This window comes from Arachis stenosperma, chromosome 4 (genome assembly GCF_014773155.1).
Source record: "Arachis stenosperma cultivar V10309 chromosome 4, arast.V10309.gnm1.PFL2, whole genome shotgun sequence".
In the NCBI taxonomy this organism is placed as follows: Eukaryota; Viridiplantae; Streptophyta; class Magnoliopsida; order Fabales; family Fabaceae; genus Arachis; species Arachis stenosperma.
The window spans coordinates 142,162,697-142,182,903 of NC_080380.1; the positions used below are offsets into that span (position 1 = coordinate 142,162,697).

General features: G+C 33.4%; 3 protein-coding genes across 8 annotated transcripts; 1 reads left to right on the forward strand and 2 right to left on the reverse strand.

The window, feature by feature from the left end:
• Positions 1 to 166: 166 nt before the first annotated feature.
• LOC130973228 (2-dehydro-3-deoxyphosphooctonate aldolase) lies at positions 167 to 7,043 on the reverse strand. The gene is made up of 16 exons (XM_057897663.1): positions 6,703 to 7,043; positions 5,302 to 5,415; positions 5,123 to 5,176; positions 4,910 to 5,007; positions 4,267 to 4,363; positions 4,025 to 4,090; positions 3,811 to 3,870; positions 3,633 to 3,707; positions 3,435 to 3,519; positions 3,051 to 3,109; positions 2,334 to 2,378; positions 1,846 to 1,944; positions 1,662 to 1,709; positions 1,495 to 1,542; positions 967 to 1,031; positions 167 to 524 (listed from the first exon to the last, which is right to left on the reverse strand). The coding sequence occupies exons 3-15, from the start codon at positions 5,156 to 5,158 to the stop codon at positions 975 to 977; spliced, it is 873 nt and encodes a 290-aa protein (XP_057753646.1). The 5' UTR covers positions 5,159 to 5,176; positions 5,302 to 5,415; positions 6,703 to 7,043; the 3' UTR covers positions 167 to 524; positions 967 to 974.
• Positions 7,044 to 8,085: 1,042 nt separating this feature from the next.
• On the reverse strand, positions 8,086 to 12,507 carry LOC130976524 (cysteine protease ATG4-like). Of its 4 annotated transcripts, XM_057901402.1 has the most exons (10): positions 12,373 to 12,507; positions 11,443 to 11,642; positions 11,092 to 11,343; positions 10,918 to 11,003; positions 10,503 to 10,553; positions 9,995 to 10,374; positions 9,527 to 9,665; positions 8,771 to 8,826; positions 8,620 to 8,690; positions 8,086 to 8,516 (listed from the first exon to the last, which is right to left on the reverse strand). In XM_057901402.1, exons 2-10 carry the CDS (start codon positions 11,558 to 11,560, stop codon positions 8,302 to 8,304), a joined length of 1,368 nt encoding a protein of 455 aa, XP_057757385.1. In that variant the 5' UTR covers positions 11,561 to 11,642; positions 12,373 to 12,507; the 3' UTR covers positions 8,086 to 8,301. The 4 variants fall into 4 exon arrangements, with proteins under 4 accessions (XP_057757385.1, XP_057757384.1, XP_057757386.1 ...); XM_057901401.1 differs by having other exon boundaries at positions 11,092 to 11,642; XM_057901403.1 differs by lacking the exon at positions 12,373 to 12,507 and having other exon boundaries at positions 11,092 to 11,327.
• A 3,818-nt stretch (positions 12,508 to 16,325) lies between these two features.
• LOC130974404 (uncharacterized) lies at positions 16,326 to 19,441 on the forward strand. 3 transcript variants are annotated; one of them, XM_057899290.1, is made up of 5 exons: positions 16,326 to 16,676; positions 17,124 to 18,004; positions 18,310 to 18,713; positions 18,859 to 18,928; positions 19,095 to 19,441. In XM_057899290.1, the coding sequence occupies exons 2-5, from the start codon at positions 17,229 to 17,231 to the stop codon at positions 19,156 to 19,158; spliced, it is 1,314 nt and encodes a 437-aa protein (XP_057755273.1). In that variant the 5' UTR covers positions 16,326 to 16,676; positions 17,124 to 17,228; the 3' UTR covers positions 19,159 to 19,441. The 3 variants fall into 3 exon arrangements, with proteins under 3 accessions (XP_057755273.1, XP_057755272.1, XP_057755274.1); XM_057899289.1 differs by having other exon boundaries at positions 17,134 to 18,004; XM_057899291.1 differs by having other exon boundaries at positions 17,139 to 18,004.
• The last annotated feature ends 766 nt before the right edge of the window (positions 19,442 to 20,207 follow it).

Below are 20,207 nucleotides of genomic sequence, written 5' to 3' on the forward strand. Positions count from 1 at the left end.
AACTTTACCATTGTGCCAGCACCTTTTTGTTTCATTGTTTGTTATCATTGCTAGTCAAAAAGTTATGAACCTTCAATTGTTAAAGCCTCAGGGGTTTTAGGTTCACAAATGTTATGTTCCTTTTATGCGTAACCCCATTACAGAAAGCGAAACCCCATCATTAAGATTCAAGAGAAACTAGCTGCGTTTTGCATTACTAAAAGTAATCATTCATATAATTAACTACAGAATTTGAAACCTAGTATATAAAGAAAAAACATCACACATTAAAATACTTAACTTTCTAGATCCACATTGCTTCTAGAAACTGCAATGATTTGAAAGGCTACATAGAATCTTTGACAAATGATAATTGGATGTGTCACTACTTCAAATAATCTCTCTTAAAGGATAAGCTCTCCTTTATAAGGGGCTTGAACTTGTGATGGGGTGCAAAGATAATCGTACATTCAACCTTAAAACAATCTGATCTTATAAAGGCCAATCCTCAGAGAATTACATTCTTAATAACAGGAAATCATCACCTGCAAAATCAGAATTTATGTTAGTATAAACAATAAAATATGTAAGCATTTTCACTCTAAAATAGATGAAACATATAGCAAGTAATGTGGTTGTTTAGAGTATTTATATTAGAATAATTTGTTGCTTTGCTATAAGACTTTGGTAATTTGAAACTTGTTTGGATTTGTGCTTGAAGTTTTCTCACAATCTGAATTTGTAACATCATGGATTACTCTACCAATGAAATAACAAATAATTTGCACATTTCTTTTGTAAGATATTTTAGACAATATGTAAAAACTTTGCTTCTGCATCCTTTTGATGGTTCCAGAAACATGTCACTTTTTATTGCATGCTTCTTAGTATTTCTTATTAGTAAGAGAGAAAGGATTAAGAAAGGATTCTTAATCATCTATATTATCAAAAAACGCAAAATGAGTAAAAATATGAATAATTTATTACCATTCTTGCTATTCACGAAATGGTGTGAGATCAATGTTGAATTTTTTCTTCCCTTTGCTTACCCTCTACAATATGTCAGAAGAGTCAATCACATATAAAAGTTCAGAACTCAAATGCAAAACAAAAAATCTTTCACCTGCTAAAAGGTAAATAAATGCATAATCACTTCAATTTTCTATTTTAATAAAAAAAGAATTTCATTAATATGAGGAAAAGGATAATAAAAATTGGGGGATAAGGGATACCCAATACAAAAAGCAAAAACAATAATCACTTTGAAAATATTCAGTAATTTTACTTGTCCATTTCTTTTGTTAGAGGAAGTATGGAATAAAAAGTAGGAAATGAAAAGGGAATTCAAATTCTAAGTTCTTCCCTCAATCTATTGATTTTTTGTATTAGCATGACATGCAAAATCATACACTCAAAAACAATTTTATGAGTCAGATGCCAATACTTTCTGCTGCAAGTACCACCCTTTTTATTAGGGGGCAAAAATACAATCATGAGTTTCAAGAAACAACTTACAGCAATAGCTACAAGCTCTTCAAGTAACTCCTCCAAGTGGCGTAAAGGCTGTCAAATAAGGAGATAACACATATAGTTCAATAATATTCAGAAGCATCGAAGAAAAAGTAAATGTTGGCAAAATGATGTCCTGTAAATTTGAATGATTTTAATAAGTAACAACTCACCCACTGTGTTGGACCATCAACAGGTGCATTCAGTGGATCATCATGTACCTAAAGAACCAAGAAGGCATTTAGAAGTTGTTTGATGAACAAACTAAATACAAGCCTTAAAGTTTACCCTGAACTACTTTCTTTTAATAATAATCCCAGTAAGATCCCCTTAAAAAAATAGTACTAATATTTGTACCTCCATGAAAATTCCATCCACTCCTACAGCAACTGCAGTTCTTGCAATGCAAGGTATTAGTTCTCGAAGACCTCCACTTGCAACACCACCGCCATCCAACTAGACATGAAAGCAGAATGTTAAAAGCTGGAACTAAAGAAATCTGGTATGATAGTTGGGTTCACAGTAGAAACAGATCTTGTGTGACTCCAGTGTTCAAATGTAAAAAAAGAAAGGTAACATGAGGCAGGTGTACTGAATACACAATGATCCTCATGAATCAACAATGCATAGAAGCCAATGAACTTTTGACATCACGAATCTGAAAGAGCACTCTGCTCTATAATACAGTTAGTGAAATTACACAAGGAAAACTTTCGCATATAAAGCATTTACATAACATTAAATACTGGGGAGAACGAGTAGAATGCAAGGAGAAAAAGAGATTCATATGAGACAACTGTTGTGTTGCAAAATACAAACTACTAAAAGTCCAACTACAAACCCACCTTCTTTCCAGCAGGCTGTTGCAGTGAGTGTGTTATATCAGCTACCTGGGATAAACATTGAATAAATATTTGAGTTCTCCAGGGGAAAATGGCATAAAGAGGCAGTGGCAAGAAACTTCACCATGACCCAAATATTAGTATAATGGCGAAAGACCCTGTGATGAGTAGTTCTCTAGAGTTACGGCAAAAGGAACAATGAAGTCAATCTTATTCTCATAAATTGGAAAATGCATTCCGTCTGGTTTTCTTCTTAGTTTATTCGCATATTGAACATATAACAATATTATTCCTTGGGGATGATGTGAACAAAACACTCCAGTATCATTGACAAAATATCAACAGGAAAAGCGGAAAAAAATTTACGAAAGATTGGAGAGCGCCATTTGTGCATGTTAGGTAATGTAATTACGTCAAGGAAAACAATTTGGGGGATTATGAAATCATCGTTCTTCTAAGATACAGAGAGGGAAGTGATGCAGCTTAGAGTTGGTCTTTAAAGCAACTTTGACCATATTAACATGTGCCAGTCTGGCTGATTGTGTTCACATGGATTCATCCTATTTAATGAAGTGTAATTCTATCATCAAATAAATGGTTCAGAAAGGGAGATACCTTTCTCCCTAGCATATTATAACCTTCCATTGAATAAGAAAGCATAGAAAGATTCAAATAGTTCATCTTAATGAGAAGCATATAATAAAACAAATATTAACTTACAATAGGGCAATCGGCTTCTCTCATCCACTCCAGGTTACGTGGATCGACAATCAAATCATCTATAAAAAAAGGCAACGAATTTAATCAATTCTGGGTTTTGAAAATAGAATGATAGAGGACAATCAATTGCAGTGCTGACATTCTTTGAGCAAAGTTAAACCTCAAATGCATGTTAAAAACTTTGATTATAGGAGGGAATGTGCTATGGATCACTTAAATAGAAAAATATAGATTCAAATTAAATCATATAAGTGAAAAGAACACAAGATTAAAATGAAACTAGAACATGTGGAAACAGAAAGCAATTCATGATATTGAACGGTTTCAAAGAATAACATCATCCAAAAGCATATAGAAGACCTCATAATAGATGTTATAACTCACTGTATCCAAACATAGTTCCTCTCTCACAAACCATAACATTAGGATTTCCAGCCAACCGAACCTTCTCTGCTGAATTTGCCATGACCTATTTATATGAACATTATAAAACATGAGAATACTAAAAGACAGCGAATATTTACTGAGCTTAAGTAATTGTTGATTATTAAAACTTGCAACATAGCGGGACAGCATACTCACGGAAGGAGCACAAAACTGGCCCTTCTTGATGTGGACAATTTTCCCAGTTTTGGCTGCAGCAACTAGAAGATCTGTCTGTCATTAGAGGCAAAACACAAAAAAAGAATTGATGTGATCACATCTACTTAAGTTTATATCCATCCAATTGATACTAAAATTTGATGTAAAGAATATTTACTTGACGGCATAAGAATGCTGGAATTTGAATGATATCTGCAACTCTGCCGACTGCTTCACACTGCCAAAGAAAAGATAAATCTGTTAAAGGTAGATCAGGATCCAAAATTGAAGACAACATTATGACAAGCCTGGATCGTGTGCCAAATAATGACATTACCATAATACTTGTATAATTCCCAAAGGCTAAATTTAGTAAAAGTAAAACATCTTACCTGGATGGACTCATGCACATCTGTTACTATAGGGAGGTCATATGCTACTTTAACCTTCTCAAGTATCTGAAATTATAACATAACAAAATTAAAGGAAGAAATAGTTCAACTACACAAAATAGCTTTGCTATTATATGGAATTCAGCAATTACACCTGTTTTCAAACAAGTGTTCCTACTGTAATCCTCAAAATGCCAATGACAAAAGCAATATATCATAATAAAAAGTAATAGAATCATAACCTTCAATCCCTCAACCATCCCTGGGCCACGAAAAGATTTTGATGATGTTCTGTTAGCCTTATCAAAGCTTGATTTGAAAACCAATGGGATGCCAACTCTGAAAGACACACATACTCTTTATCAACAAAGATACAAACCATCTGCCCGACATTATATTTTACAAATTTAATTTTGATTCCTTGTCACGTGAAGGTCCTTTCCCTCTCATCCATATCATGTGTTGTGTTAGTTTTACTGACCAACATCACTCTTAGAATTACATAGGTTCGATATCTCAGCCCACAGTGCCTGTAACGAGTGCAACCTCCTATACTAGATGCAATTCTGGGAAACAATAAGTAAAAGAGTTCCGCATTTCAAGTAGTTGCCATTATAGCGAAACTTTTTAAATTACACAAAGTTAGAGCATGTGTATTAGGAAAGAAAAAGGGATTTAACTTCACACAAAATACTACAAAGAATTTAGCTGCAAACCCACGGGGATGATTGTCATGATTATACTTATTGAACTACTGACAATTTTTTTATAATTCAACTTAGGCGCTACAGTTATTCCCTATTGGATTTCAATCAAATCAGCTTCAGTCTTTTAACCATGAAACCAAAAGATGAAAAAGTTCCTTAATAGAGAATAATAGCATACTTAGATGTAATAGTCTTTATGTGCTTAGCCATCTTCATAATGTGTTCCTCTGATTCAATCACATTAGGACCCGCTAACAGGAAGAACGGTTCTGCAGCCTGTTAACACATTCACAGAACCACAACACATCGAAAAAAAAGGAAGGGGAGATTTTGATCGTGACCCAAGAAAATTCATGGTCAAGAAACACAAAATCTGAGAGAAATCACGAACCTTGAGCTGGCTATACAGCATTGACGGTGGATCCATCTTTTTTTTCTTCCGAAGCTGTACACAAAAAGGGACAAAGTATGAGAAATTTGATGGATTCAGCAAAGGTGTATGAATTCTGATCCGTTAAGATGCTACATTGTGTAAAATAACATCGAGCTCAGTAAAGTTTGAGACAGTACCTTTTTTTATTAATTCCGAATCTAAACGCAGATGAAGAGAAGAGAGAAGATAGAGTGAGATCTGTGTTTAGCGTAAGAGTGAGCACCTTGATTGATGAAGAATGGAATCGTTCACTGCAAAAGAATGAAAAAGAAATGGCTAGATAATTCTCTGTAGTTGTCGGGGGAGAACTAGTTTCAGTTGTTTGTTACTCGCTAAGCAGCTAAAATCTTAACAAAATTTAAATGATAGATTATTTGATGTAATAAAGATTTAATAAAATTTAGTGGATCGAAAAGTTAAATCGAAATTTTAATTATTATCAAAGTTGCAAAAACAACCGATCGAATGATGGGTTTAATAATTTAATAGTCTAGCCAGATTCAAACCATAATCGAACCGGTTTAATTAAATATAAAATAAAATTTAATATTTGATCATTTCATATAATAACTCTTCTTTCTTGTTTATACTTCCGCTCACTCACTACAATCCCATGCACAGACAGTGAGAAAAGGCTACAAAATACAAACACAACCAAACAATCAATCTTGCAACAAACAAAACAGAACAAGTAAACACAAAAAAAAACTAAAAACTAAAAACAAAATTCAGAGCACTATGAGAAACAAAAATAAGTAGCATGATCGCTCTATCTGTCCCTGCACATCTTCATATATTCATCATATGAACACCTATCCCTGCCTTGAAACAATCAAATGCCCTCCCTGGCCATGACCAACTAAAATTCCAAGCCTCAATAATCCCCCCCCCCCCCCCCCCCCCCAAAACAAAAAACAATACCCACGTTACATTACATGAGAAAAAAAAAGATGATGCAAGTCTCATCTATCAAAAAGGAAAAAGCCAAAAATACCAAAACAGAGAACAGACAAATGGAGATCGGTCAAAATATACTCAGATGTCCAAAGAGGGAAAAAAAAAACTAATGATGATGTTGTTAATGAATCGCTCACTTAGTTTGTGGTTCCTTCTGGTCACAAGTTCAAAATCTCTTAAAGCAATTAAATTTTTAATTGGTGAAAACTTTAGTACAGAAATTTCTCGCTAATACAATTTGCAACATAGTTTAGTCGTTAAATAATATTCAATCTCTATCATGAAATGAATTTGAATTCTTCAAAATTGAATCTATGAATCATACAAGTCTAGAAATCATAGGGTAGATTGCATTATTGCAAGTAACATAGACATTAATTATGACCCAAAAATTTTCTGTGATGTGTTTCTCTAATATGCTATGAACTGAAGTTTGAATAGAGAAAATAGAATAACCTGTTAGGTGAAACTGAAGAATAACATTGGATTTATCAAAACCAAATGAAACTTAGGGCCAGTAATCCTATCTTTACACCTACATCAAACACCTTAATGAAACTGAAGAAGCAGTGGAGGCTTACACGGTGAGAGAGTGAGATCGCAGAGAGAGAGAGAGAGAGAGAGAGCTTGAACAGAGAGAGACGCCGAGGATAGAACGAACGTGAGCGACGCCGGAAAGAGGACCGCAACGGAGCTGAGGCGCGCCGGCAATAAGAGAACGAACGTGAGCGTGGGTTCTGTGAAGGTGAGCGACGTCAACGGGAGAAGTGGGAGGCTAGGGTGAGCCTAATCCAACGGCGACTTGAGGGTTCTGTGGCAATGCCAGCGGCGACGACAGCCTCTGGGCGACGGAGAATAGTTCGGCGACGGAGAAGGTGGGGGTGAGAGGGGCAATGTCTCTCTTCTGATGTATGGGGCTATGGGTGACAGTCACTGATAGTGGGTTCGGGTAAATGTCAGCAGACCGGTTAATCGTCGGTTCAACCGATTTTTTATTTACTAAATAATTTTTCATCTCAGCATAATTAACTAAAAGATTGGTTTTAATTAATTCAGTTGAACCAATTGGTCCCATTGGATTTTTAGAACCTTAGTTATTATATTTACTTGTTATCATGAATTATGATTTTAGAAGAAAAAAAACAAATATTTTTTTGTTTTTTACTCTTTTCAATTAGAGGCCATAAATGCTTTTTTTTTTTCCTTCGGTTTTTTACGATATTTCTTAAAGTTAAGAATTTGTTGTTATTAATTAATAAATTGTTGCATGTATAAAATAAAATTTAAATTCTTGATGTTTATTTAAACCTACCAGTAATTTAATCATATGACCAATCCAAGTTGACTAGAGACCACGAATGGTTTCTAGAATTATTTAATGAAAAAATTCAGATAAAATAAAGTAAAATCCAGTTAGTCGTAAATATACTTATTGCGTCTCTAAATAAAATTGCAAAGTTGCTTACAGTCATATGGCATTATGGCACATAAACTTAGTTGTTCACTAAAGATTTGCAAGGCGTTGAAATCAAATCCTTAGACATTGAATTGCTACAAATGTAGCAATTTTTTTTTTTATCGAAACATCATATGCAAATAAGAAGAATATTCAACAATCAAATTCCAAGTCTTCCATTTTTCTTCTTGTTGCTTTTCTCAACTATTAACATTACTAGTTAAATCTCTCCTATCTCATTGACTCATTCATTTCAATCCCATTACATTAGGTTAAAAAAAGTTATAAAAAAAAACTAAAAAAGTATGTTAAAGAAACCATTTTGCATTAAGTTTAAACTTTATATCAAAGCTTGTGTTTCAAGACAGCATTTCTGAATCACTTTCTACCATTTATTTGACAGTTCAAAAGTATTATCCCACTACGAGTTTCTACTTTGTAACCAACAGAAGGGTACAAGCAACAACTATGAACGAAACTAGCCGTGTAATGTACAACAAATACCTAGTTAGCTATATCAACAAATGAGCAAATAAATTAAGCCAAAGAATCATATTCAGTATAATTTACTTTTCTACAAAGCCTATTTTCGATCATATCTTGAGAATGGTGAGCCCCAAAAACTAGGCATCAACAACACGGACAAATTAGGCTTAGGCACACGAGAATCAAACAACAAATTTTTACACCCATCACTTCAAATCAACCATGCGCAACTCTGGAATTACAGGAGTTGCCAATCATCCTCATTGTTGCCTGCTTCGTTCGCAACATCCATAGCTACGGAATCATCGTCTTGGAATCCAAGGTTGCCACCCGGCCCATTGTTACTAGCGGTTTGCGATATGAACCTCCAAGACTGAGCTACCGTGAATAATGGGGCGCCATTTGATTCTTCAGCAAGCTTGGAAGCTCGGGAACAGAAGTCGTCGAAATCATCTGACAGCCACCATTAACAAGCAGATTATCAGGGTCAACAGAGAGCTTAGATGTTACCCAAGTTATTTTAAGCCATGAAATTAAGGTAAAGAAACCAGCAAACCTTTGTCTCGGCAGTAAAATCCAATAGCCAAGGATGGGTCAATTGAATCTAGGGGTATGTGCCTGATAACACTGGTAGAAGTTTTGCAAAGTGAGACAAAGAATGAAGGAGATAAGAACAAGAAGAAAATCAATACTGGTAATAAGCCTACTTGCTATGGTATGAGGAGGTACTAGTCTCTTGGGATTCCCCATTGATATTGACAACCTGAAAAACATATAAACATAATAATATAGATAAGTTAAGATTGTCTCTTGACAGAATCATGTGGCTCTTGCCACCTTCAACTCATAACAAGAAATAAGTTATTAATGGAAATCGCCCTGAATCATGGTGCTTTACCCATCAGTGAAGCTAAAAGTAAGATTACTGTAAAATTAAAACGTCATGTGAAGGAAGCAAATGCTCATCCACTTGTGTGTGATGAGAAATTCCTAAGAATTGCTTTACCTTTTCTAATTTAACATAGATGATTACTCATACACACAAAACTTTAAAGAATATCATATTATAATTATCCATAATAATCCAAACCGATTTTGGACAATGATTCATCCTGATTTCATCACTACAATCATGGCAGATTGTGTTTAATTTAACCAAATCATGTTTTGATTGATATAATTTATTGCAAATAGAGATAGATACCTAGATCGTTTCTTGGTTTTTCATTTTTACTTTTTGACTTATCTATTTCTTTTGAAACTAAAGGGCTACTACCTAGGCCGGTTGAGAACATACGATGTACAAGTTTACTAAAACAACAATGGAAATAAACATGGAGCAACATATACTTAAATTAAGACAGTGCATTAGTATATAACCTATATGACAAGTTCCAACATCCGAATAGTGCAATAAATTAATGAAGTCAGTAAATGGCAACTATTTGTTGAGAATAATGTACCTGCTGAACTTCATGTGGATCAAGGTACAATGCCTTGTCACCCTGAACACCAATAAGATATGTTGAAGCACCTGGTTTACTGCCCAAAATACCAAGGCTCTGAGGGAATTTAAAAATTGATTGCAATAATGGGATATACCTGATAATGGTTTATAGACACAATAGATCAGTCATACTGTCATAGTGCTATATTCAACAAGAAGAGAGTAGACACAAAACAGATTTCAAATGATATTTTTAGATCTTCATGTGGCAATGACTTAACATGCAGCCAATTATATAACTGTATTCAGATAAAGGAAGCTCTTTGTTTACAAATTGACACTTCTATAATTCATATAAGAATAAAAATATTTTGTTATGCATTGGAAGTTCCAAAATTTACCATCACATAAAATTATAATAAGTGCCCTCAGTAGTAGTACCTATTGATTTATAGTCCTATAGAACATTGAAAAAGTTACACACCTTGGATTGATTTTATCAAGTCCAAGAACCAGAGGAACCAATAAAAGCAGAGGCGTCCAAACAAGTTTGCCCCTTGAAAAGTCAGAACATCGTTTGGATGCATCTTCAATGCAGACAACTGGTGCTCCACCACGTTCTCCATCTTCATCTCCAGAGACAACATAAATTGCCATTGGAAGTGGCTGCTCTGCAAGGTTGTCTGTCTCCCTCTGGTTACGAGCTAGAACTTCCCATGTTCGACACATGGCATATGGGCCCACCCATGACCCAACGGCAAGGCCATAATCTTTACCGGCTTGAAGGAGATTGTGAATAGAGAAAGCAGAAGCCTCCGAATCACCAAAACTTTGTAAGATCTCAATATATTCTTTATCCAGTGGCTGCAGATTATGAAAATACATACTTAACCTATTAGCATTTATATTAAACAAGGAAACACATACAACAAATGAATAGAAAAGTAACAATCTGATTACAAGAAAAACACACTGCAAATCAATCACCTTACCTTATCAATATTTTTCCTCCATGATCTACCTAATTTATGAAAGAGCAATGCCTGTACACAAGGAAGGCCATTTGATGCTGTTAGTTGCTATATTTTGAAAGAGAACACAAACAGAGAAAAAAAATTAAATAAATAAATAATAGAAAGCAAGAATTAATATATAGAGGTTTTTTTTCTTTTTTCTTCTTTCTGGGATACTACAAGAACTTCTATTAGAATAGAACTGAGATTACAAAAGAGGATAAGCCATCTTCACATCTTCATATACATACAAAAGGTAAATTTAAGACATGAAAATCTTAGCTAAATAACAACACATGCTAATCCTTTTAAATATTAGCTAAAGAAGATTATACTAAGGTACAATGTGGCAATAGCTTAGTTAAATACAACCATTGGATAAAAAGCACAATACCTGAGCTACAAGCATCTGGCTGCTCCGAAACATACATCCCCAATTAACATCACTAGTATACTTTGAATCTCCAATAGCATCAAAGCCTATAGATATGTATGCACATTAATATTTGTGAATATAATATCTAACACAAAGAAACATCCTAGAAAGCACAGTATATATTTGACAGACCTTTCCGATATGTTACTAAGATTTTTGAAGAAAAATCTTGCTCAAATGCAGCAAACTCGTTTCTAGTATCTACATTTGCAGTTGATTCTTGTTGTGAAATATTATGGCAGACACCCAGAAGCCATATATCACCATCAGAACTTGAAATCTCAGTCCTCCCTGTCCCAAGTACACGTTCTTGAAATCTCCTCATTGAGCCACTGTTAACAACTTTCCACACAGCAGCTGCCCACCCACTATTTCCAAAATAAACTGCTTTCTTTTCAGAAGGCGATGGTTCACTATGCGTTTCAGAGACCAAAAAACCAGATGGAAAGAAGCCTGACCACAAGGAAGTGTTAGGATACTTACTTTCACCAGACCCTACTTTCAAAGAAGCAGGCACCTGACTGTTATCTATAGTCTCAACTGAGCTTTTAGAAGAACATGTTGCACCAATGATCCTCTCACAGATACTCTTCAATACCATTATGAAGCCACAGAAAACATGAGTTGGTTCATAGAAAAAAATCGAGTGTAGGCCAATATCTGCAGGTGAAGGGGAAACAGACCTGAAAGGCATCCAAAAACATTTAGGAATTGAAAGATTCAGCCAAGAAACAATTACAGCTTTCTTTATTGAGCTATTTAAACTATCCAGCATCCAAAAAAAAAAGAATATCTTGAGCCACCACAAACTAACACAACTAAGTGAACTAACAACATATGTTGCCTCGACTAGCTAAAAAAACAAGGGAATCAATGAATATTAACATTATCATGCACGACTCATAAAGTATCCCCTAATCATAATCTTGTTGAAAGAGAAATTCAGAAAGTTCAATTCCCCAAATCTACAGAACCATCCTTAACTAAACAAGATAAACGCATTACACATACATAATCGATGCCCAGGATCAATGATGCCATTTCACACATTAAGAATTTCCATAGCACAAAACATGAATCTTCATTGCAAGGGAAAAAAAAAAGAAAAAAAAAACATAAAATATAAAACACAAGGAACAAAACCCAGAAAGGAAATTCTCGCAGAGACATAAATCGAATGGTTTCAGAGCACGCAAATCCAAAATTCATTGGAGATGCTAAAGCAATTGCACGAGTAAATCAACTAACCTTGATAAAAGAAAATTCGAATGGAATTTAAAAAGTTAACAGAAAATAAGGGGGGAAAGAAAAGATTTTTAATCTTTTATACTCCTAGATTAGTTTGATTTTCCTTTTGTGGGAATGAGTTGGAATTGGATGAGAAGAAAGTGAAATTGAAAAAGGAAACCGTACCAGGAGGATCTTGAAGTGTTATAGAGGTATTGGGAGACTTGGTTGAGACTCCACTTCTCTTCTTCTTCTTCCCTCTCTACCTCTCTGGCCGTCCCATGTTTTTCTTTCCTCCAACTTCTTTAAGCCTTAAATATGCTTTTTAATTTCTTATAAACATTAAATTAGAACAAATTATGTAATTAAATAAAGTAATTTTTAAAATGATCTAAATACAATAATTAAAAATTAATTATATTTTGGTAACTAATAATTTATATAAAGTACTACAATATAATTATTAGAATTAAATCTGTGATTGAATTGATCATATTATTAAACTGTTGACTCTATTTTTCTCACGTAAATAAAAAATAAAAAATAATTAATTTAAACATAACAAACAATGCATTTGAATTTTAAATTTAAAAATTATGAATAAATCCTCAAAATATGGACAAACCAGTGTTTTATGTAGAAATATATTTGTTATAGACTTATAGGTAGAAAGTAGAAACAGAATCGATTTTATCTTAGATCTTCTCAACTAAAAGTCTAAAACTACGTTTTTTTTTTTTTGTGTGATACTTACAAAATCAGATATTGTTATATATTTTGCAGGAGAAGCACATTCACAAAATTAATAAAAAATAATTAAAAAATTAAAAAAACTCACCTCAGGAACAGAAAGAAAGATCGGCATGGAATCTGAGCCGAAAGTGAGAGAGATTGAAGCCCATTTAGAGTTTTTAAAATTTAAATTTAAGTGCTCTAAGGTGTCACAGTTTATATTGTATTTTAGTTTACCTTAAAATAATTTATATTTAAATTTTTAAAATTCTATATCCTATAACAATTTATATAGATTAGTTACATGAGCGAAATGTACCGATTATTAATTATTGTATCTAGATAATTTTAAAACCCAGTTTATTTAATTACATAATTTTCCCATTAAATTGTTTTTTTTCTTTGTATTACATTATTTTTCTCTATCATTAAGTCAACATTTAATTTATTTAATTTTTCATGATATTCTCTAATTTAATCACTCACTAATAAATTATCATATATAATAAAATTTAAATTTTTAATATTTATTTAAGTAGATAAACGAATTAGCCACTTGACCAAATTAGTTAAAATGAACCCTTAATTTAATTGATGCATTTTTAATTTTATAAGAATATTCACCGTCCAAAAATGTATACTGCGAGTTGCAAAGAAAAAGAAAGATAAATGGAGAAGGCAAAGGTTAGAAATTAGAAGAGGACATGAAGACAGAAGACGTAGCTAAAAATAGAAGCCACCTAAAACGGAAGGCCCATTTTTGTAAATAATCGAAGGCCTACAAGCAACACGGCAACACCTACGTAACGTGACAGCGTGGCTTTGGAAAATAGTTATCCCATCCATAGTTATCAGAACCGAACCGGTAATTGACCTGGTCATACGACTGGGTCACTGAGTTATTGGTTCAACCGGTAGGTCACTGATTTATCCGGTTGACCCGGTCATAATTAAATAAAAATATAAAATTATAAAAATAAAATTAGAATTAAAAGTTAAATGCATATTTTTAAAAATATATTAATAATAATTAAATATCAATTCTTAAATATAATTTATAATGCAAAAAGAAATAATAAATTAGTTATTAATACAAAATACTTTTTCAATTTAAATAAATAAAAAAGATAACACAATTAATATTAATATATCAATATATTTATATATTATATGTTGTTACTTGTTTGGTATCCATGTGAATTGATACTTAAATAATAAAAAAAATAAAAAATCATTCATGTTTTGTGATATATATAATATTTGTCATGTATTCCAATAAGAAGCAAGTCTGGCATAGTGGCAAGGGGGAGGGTATCTTCCCACGTAGTCCCATGTTCGAAACCCATGGTAATCATTTTTGGGTACCGTACTAGTGGGAGGCTAAGATGGTTCGGCGGTCCGCGGTTGTACCGGGGACCCGCGGCGGGTCTAATCCGATCTGACGCACGAACCGGCCGGTTTTCAACGGATTTGACCACCGTTGACCGGTTTGAATGCTTGTCCGGTCCAATTTATCAACCGAACTGGTCAGACCACCGGTTCACCGGTTTTCCGGTCGAACCGGCCGGTCCGGTCCGGTTCTGATAACAATGATCCCATCTAACAAAATCATAAACTAAAACTTATTTAATTGTAATTTACAAAATAATAATTAAATACTCGTGTTTTTGTTTTATTGTTTTTTATTCTAGAGCATCATTAGAAAAATATTAAAATGTATTACTTCCTTTTGAAATTAATGTAATAATATCCAACTACATTAATAATTTGAATGTATTAAAAAATAGAAGAGTGCTACACATACAAGTCATTTTTCTTTACAAGTCTTACAAGTTGGGCCTAACACGCGCGTTACAGAAGAAGAAGCAGAAGAAGAAGTTGGGCCTAACACGTGCGTTACAGAAGAAGAAGAAGCGTGAATATAAATGACTTGTATGATTTGTATGGAAAAGTGTTCTCTAGTTGTCTTCGATCTCCTTCTATTTTTTTTTTCAATTTTCATAGTTTCTGAAATCAAGTTTTGAAATTGTTTTGAAGATGATGGAACTTCAGAAATACACCCGAACGATTACAAAAATATACCCAAACGATTATAGAAATACATCAAAAAGATTACAGAAATACACCCAAACAGTTATAGAAATAAACCAAATGATTACAGAAATACACTCAAAGGATTTAAGAAATATACCCAAAGGATTTAAGAAATACACCCAATATAAGGAGAGACAGTATATTTCTCTTGAAATCAATACACCCAAAAAATTATAGAAATACACTCAAAGGATTACAAAAATACACCCAAAGAATTTAAGAAATACACCCAAAATTCGTTGAAGTACACCTTATGCATAATTCAGAACTCTTTCTCTTTTTCCTCCTCATTTTCTGCTGCTGCTTCTTCTTCAAAAACGATTTCAGAGCTTGATGTCAAAAAACAATGGAAACCGAGAATAACGAAGAAAGAAAACAAAGAGAAAAGCACGTAAATGAAGAAGAAGAACATGAAGAAGAAGAAGAACGTATAGCAAGAAGAAGAAGAAGAAGGAGAAAGAGAAGGCAAGAAACGTACCTTGAATAATGTTTCTTCGTTTTTTCTGGTGATTTTGATGAAGGAGAAAGAGAAAACGAAAAGAGGAGAAGAAATTTAAATAAAAAAAGAGGGAGGAAGAGAAGAAAAAGAGACACAGAGAAAGAAGAGGAAGAGGAAGAGGAAGAGGAAGATGAAGAGGAAGAAGAAGAAAACGAGGCACAAAAAAAAAGTGAAACGGCGTGTTTATAAATGACTTGTATGACTTGTATGGAAAATCACTTGTATGTAGAGAATTACTCTAAAAAAGTTTTTTAAAAAGTGTTTTAACTCTTTTGTAAGGGTTTAAAAAGATTTTTTTTAATAATTTTTTAAAAAAATTTATAAAAATAAAAATAATTTTATGTTTAAATATCTCATATAAAAATATTTTTTATTTATTAATTATGTTTAGATAAAATAAAATAAAAATATTTTTTATTTATTTATTATTTAAAAATATATTTTTTTAAAAAATCTTTTAAAAAAAGATATAAATCATAATTTTTCAAAAAAAATATTTTTTATTTTTTTAATATTTTTATTTTTATTATTAAAAATTTGTTAAATATATTAAAAAATAAAAAAATTGATTAAAATTTTTTTATTGATTTAAAGATACCTAAATAAACACTAAAATTATGAACCAAATTCGTTAAAATATTATCATAAAATTATTCAATTTATATGTTCATGTGTCACACCTACCTGACCTAAGACCAATTATTGGGGTAATCAACAAGGGCGAGTTTCGTAAATTCATAGGTTGTTGTTCGTTGCAACCTCAGTTATTGCCGTTTCTTATCGTGACGGCGTTTTCTATTTGACTTTATTCATCAAAAATCAAATCTCTCTCTCTCTCTCTCTCTCTCTCAAACCCCATTATATGTGGCTTCTGAGAAAGGAAGGGTGGAACAAACCAGAAAATTTTACCCTGAGAGTTTTGATTCCCTCTCTTTTTCTCTTTGAAATTTCCACACCCAGAAGATTTATGGATAACAGGTGCAGATTTGGTTCAGTACAATTCGGTCTCAACGTTAATATCTTCGAACAACGATTTTCTGGTTTTCTTCTTCCTTCGCTTTTTCAACCCTTTGACCGGTTCATTCCTTGGTTACGCTTTCTGAGTTCTGCTCTTCCCAAATAACCTTCAAGTCCTGTTCTTTCACGTCTTTATTGTTAAAACAAGGTGAGTTTTCATCTGGGTTTTTCTTCTTTCAGCTATACTTATATTTAGCTTATGCTTTATGTTGGTGTATATATCTTCAATAAGGTTTTTTGAGCATCTCTATTTGGTGCTGTGCTTGCTTAGATATTCTCTATTTTATCTTCAGTTGGTGTAGTTTTACTTGATTGAAGTGCGACTTGAGCTACCTGAAACTATGTCTTGTGATTTGTAATGTGTCATCATACTTGGTTTTACAAAATGTATCACAAATCGGACGCGTCTGATGTAGCCCAATAACTAGATAGAGGGCACAGAGAAACACTATGGGTGTAATCATTAAAAAAATTCGATTTTTCATGGTTTCGGGACACAGGCTTTGTTATTGTTGTTATTGCTGTTATGTGTCTATTTTAACATGTTTGCACTTTGTATGATATGAAGGAGGATAGTTACAGATATTGACTTTAGTTGTCTGCAGGACAGGTCTGCAGATTGTGGCTGCCTGAATTCTTCTGCGTCTGCATTAAGTGTTCGGGCAGCCCCATTCCTTTTAGCAAAGTAGTTTGTGCTTAAATGAACGTTTTGGCCAGAACTTCCCTTAATAAGATGTCACGAGCTAGGGGTCAATCGTCTGGTTGGACAGCTTTTGATCTCAAACAGAAAAAGAAAAATGGTCTTAAATCTGAAATTGATAAGGACCCTTTCCCACCTGTTGGTGCTTCTAATTTAATACAAAATGATGATAAACTGGTTAATAAGAACCATGTTCTTGCGAAGTCTTTCTCTTCTGTACTTCTTCCTACACAGAATTTCCCCACTCTAAAAGAGGGTGGGAAAAGCCAAACACCAATGACAGGTTCTGATTCTGGTGGAAAATATTGTGCCACTACTGCTCAGGATGATACTGATTTGGCCATCAAAAAGCTCAAAGGGCAGCATCATTGGGCTGATGATAGCTTGATAGAGGATATCTTAGCCGCGGTTAGTAATGATGTTGATAAGGCTGCAACTTTATTGGAAACAATGGCTTCTGCAGTTAACATTGAAGAATGCAAAGTATCAAGTGATCCTGGAGCAGCTAATTCATATTATGTTCCCTGCAAGGAGAAGATTGATGAGAGTCTAATGTTTGGAAAGGGGACAGATGATATTCCAATCAATTCAAGCGTTGGTCATCTCAAAGATAATGGTAAAGACTTTGCAGATAGAAATGCTTCCTCGGATGAAAAGTTCTATGATGGTAATGTTAGATGCCAACTGGGCCCCTTGAATTATGTTCCGGTTGAGCCTGAATGGGAAGAGGATGATGTCTACCTTAGTCATCGAAAGGATGCATTGAAGACAATGAGGTATAAATTGTAACTCTTTTTTCGGCTATAGAAATTCCAGTTTTTCATATTCTTGTTTTAGATATTCAATCAGATCCAAAAGGTCTAATTAATTTGCGACATCTAATAATTACCTTTTGCTCCTCTTTTTGCTTCTAGATTTACTATTCTATCCTCATATTTTACTGAATAATTACAATCTTCAGTCATAATAGAGATAATAAATGTTTTGGATTTAACTTGTTCAATTGAAAGGATTTCATTTGTTTTAGACTCTCATCACGGTCACCAGGCATTAATATATTTTAGCCTATCTTTTTAAACAGGCTGGCATCTCGACATTCTAGGGCAGCTGCTAATGCTTTTTTGAGAGGTGATCATTTTTCTGCTCAGCAGCACTCAATGAAGGCCCGAGAGGAATGGCATACAGCTGAAGAACTTAATTCTACGGCAGCCACAAAAATTCTAAATATCAGAAATAGTGAAAACGATATTTCTAGACTGGATTTACATGGTCTACATGCGGCAGAGGCTATTCGAGCATTGCAAGAACATTTATTAAAAATTGAAAGCCAAGGCTTCTCAAAGACTTCAGCCACTTCAAATGGTGTTAAGGTTAATAATGGGCTTACACATTCAACTATTGGATCTCTTAATTCTGTGGACAGTGAAAATTCAGATAAACAAGCACCAATAAGGCTTAAATCAGTAGCTTTACATGTCATTACAGGTATGTTACTTTATCTTGTACCACCATGTTGCAGCGGTTTCATTATTTCCTTGACACCTTTCTATCATTTATTGATTGGAAATGTTATCAAATTTTCTTAAATACAAAACTAGAATTTAAGTTACCCTATCTCCAATTGCTACAGGCGTTGGTAATCATAGCCGAGGACAAGCCGCTCTTCCCACAGCTGTGAGAAGTTTCCTCAGCGAAAACAGGTGAAACATCTTTCCTTTCTGTACTACCCCCCCTTACCTTTGAGCAATGCGGATGACATTGAAAATGAAGAAGATCGGTGGACTAGTTCACCATGACACTCAGAAAATCGAATACCTTGGTTCTTACTGGTTGAGATCTTATTTGCTCACGTTTTATGTTCTGCAGATACCGGTTTGAGGAGATGAGACCAGGAGTAATCACTGTGTGGCCAAAGTTTCGGCAAAGTTGAATGCTGAACCCCATTTGAAACATGTTCTCGTACCATTGATTGCTGTTCTGTTATGACGAATCATATATGTGGATATTTTCTTCTATCCTATTATTTATTTCTCAATTCAGATTATTACTATTTGGGAATTCAGGATGTAACATTCAATTCACCATTTGCTGTAAATACCACTTCATCTGTAACCTGTTCTCGAGCATGTTTGGCAATAAATTACTTTAGAGAAATAAGTGTTTCATAAAACTTTTAATTGTGAGTTGCTTTAGAAGCCAATCACAATGCAGTCGATGGATTTGCTAAAATATAACCATTTCTTCCTTGTTAGAGATTAAACTATGGTAGAGATTTGTTCTCCATCCTTCTTTGCAGTAAAACCAAAAGCAGAAAAAAAAAGAAGGGAAAGATAGATTATCTTAGTTCAGTCCTCTAACCTACTTTTAATTCCTAAGGTCTTCTTTAATGAATTTTGACCAGTTAAAACTTGCATAAATTTGAAGCAGATGCTTACAAATTATTAACACTTGCAACAATCATACCAACTAGGATCACTATTTTTTAAGTACTAGTCAGTATTTTGATAGTATATTTACTACTATTATTAATGACAACCAGAACCACACTTAACTTCAAAACCAAATATGTAGATTCAAAAATCATTGTCATTTTTCTTTAGAATTTAATGAAACTGTCAATCAAGAAATAAATTTGGAATTCTCATTCTTATCCATTTAAACATAATTTTGTTAAAAACAAAAGAAAAAGACAAATATCAGATTGAAACCACCTTCACTACTAGTACTTGATCAAACTGAACTGAAGACAATTCAAATGTTTGGCTACAAACAAGTAGGGCCAGAATATTTAGGGAAACCAAACATTAGAAACAACAAAGGAAGGTTCCCTGTTATTACACTCTCCTTTTATGAAATTTCTTCCATATTTACTAAAATCTTAGAATGACAAAATGTCTCTTTCCACTCAGCTAGAAATTGACACAATATTCTACATATTTATAATAAACCAAATTCACAATCAAAGTAACACAACCAGCC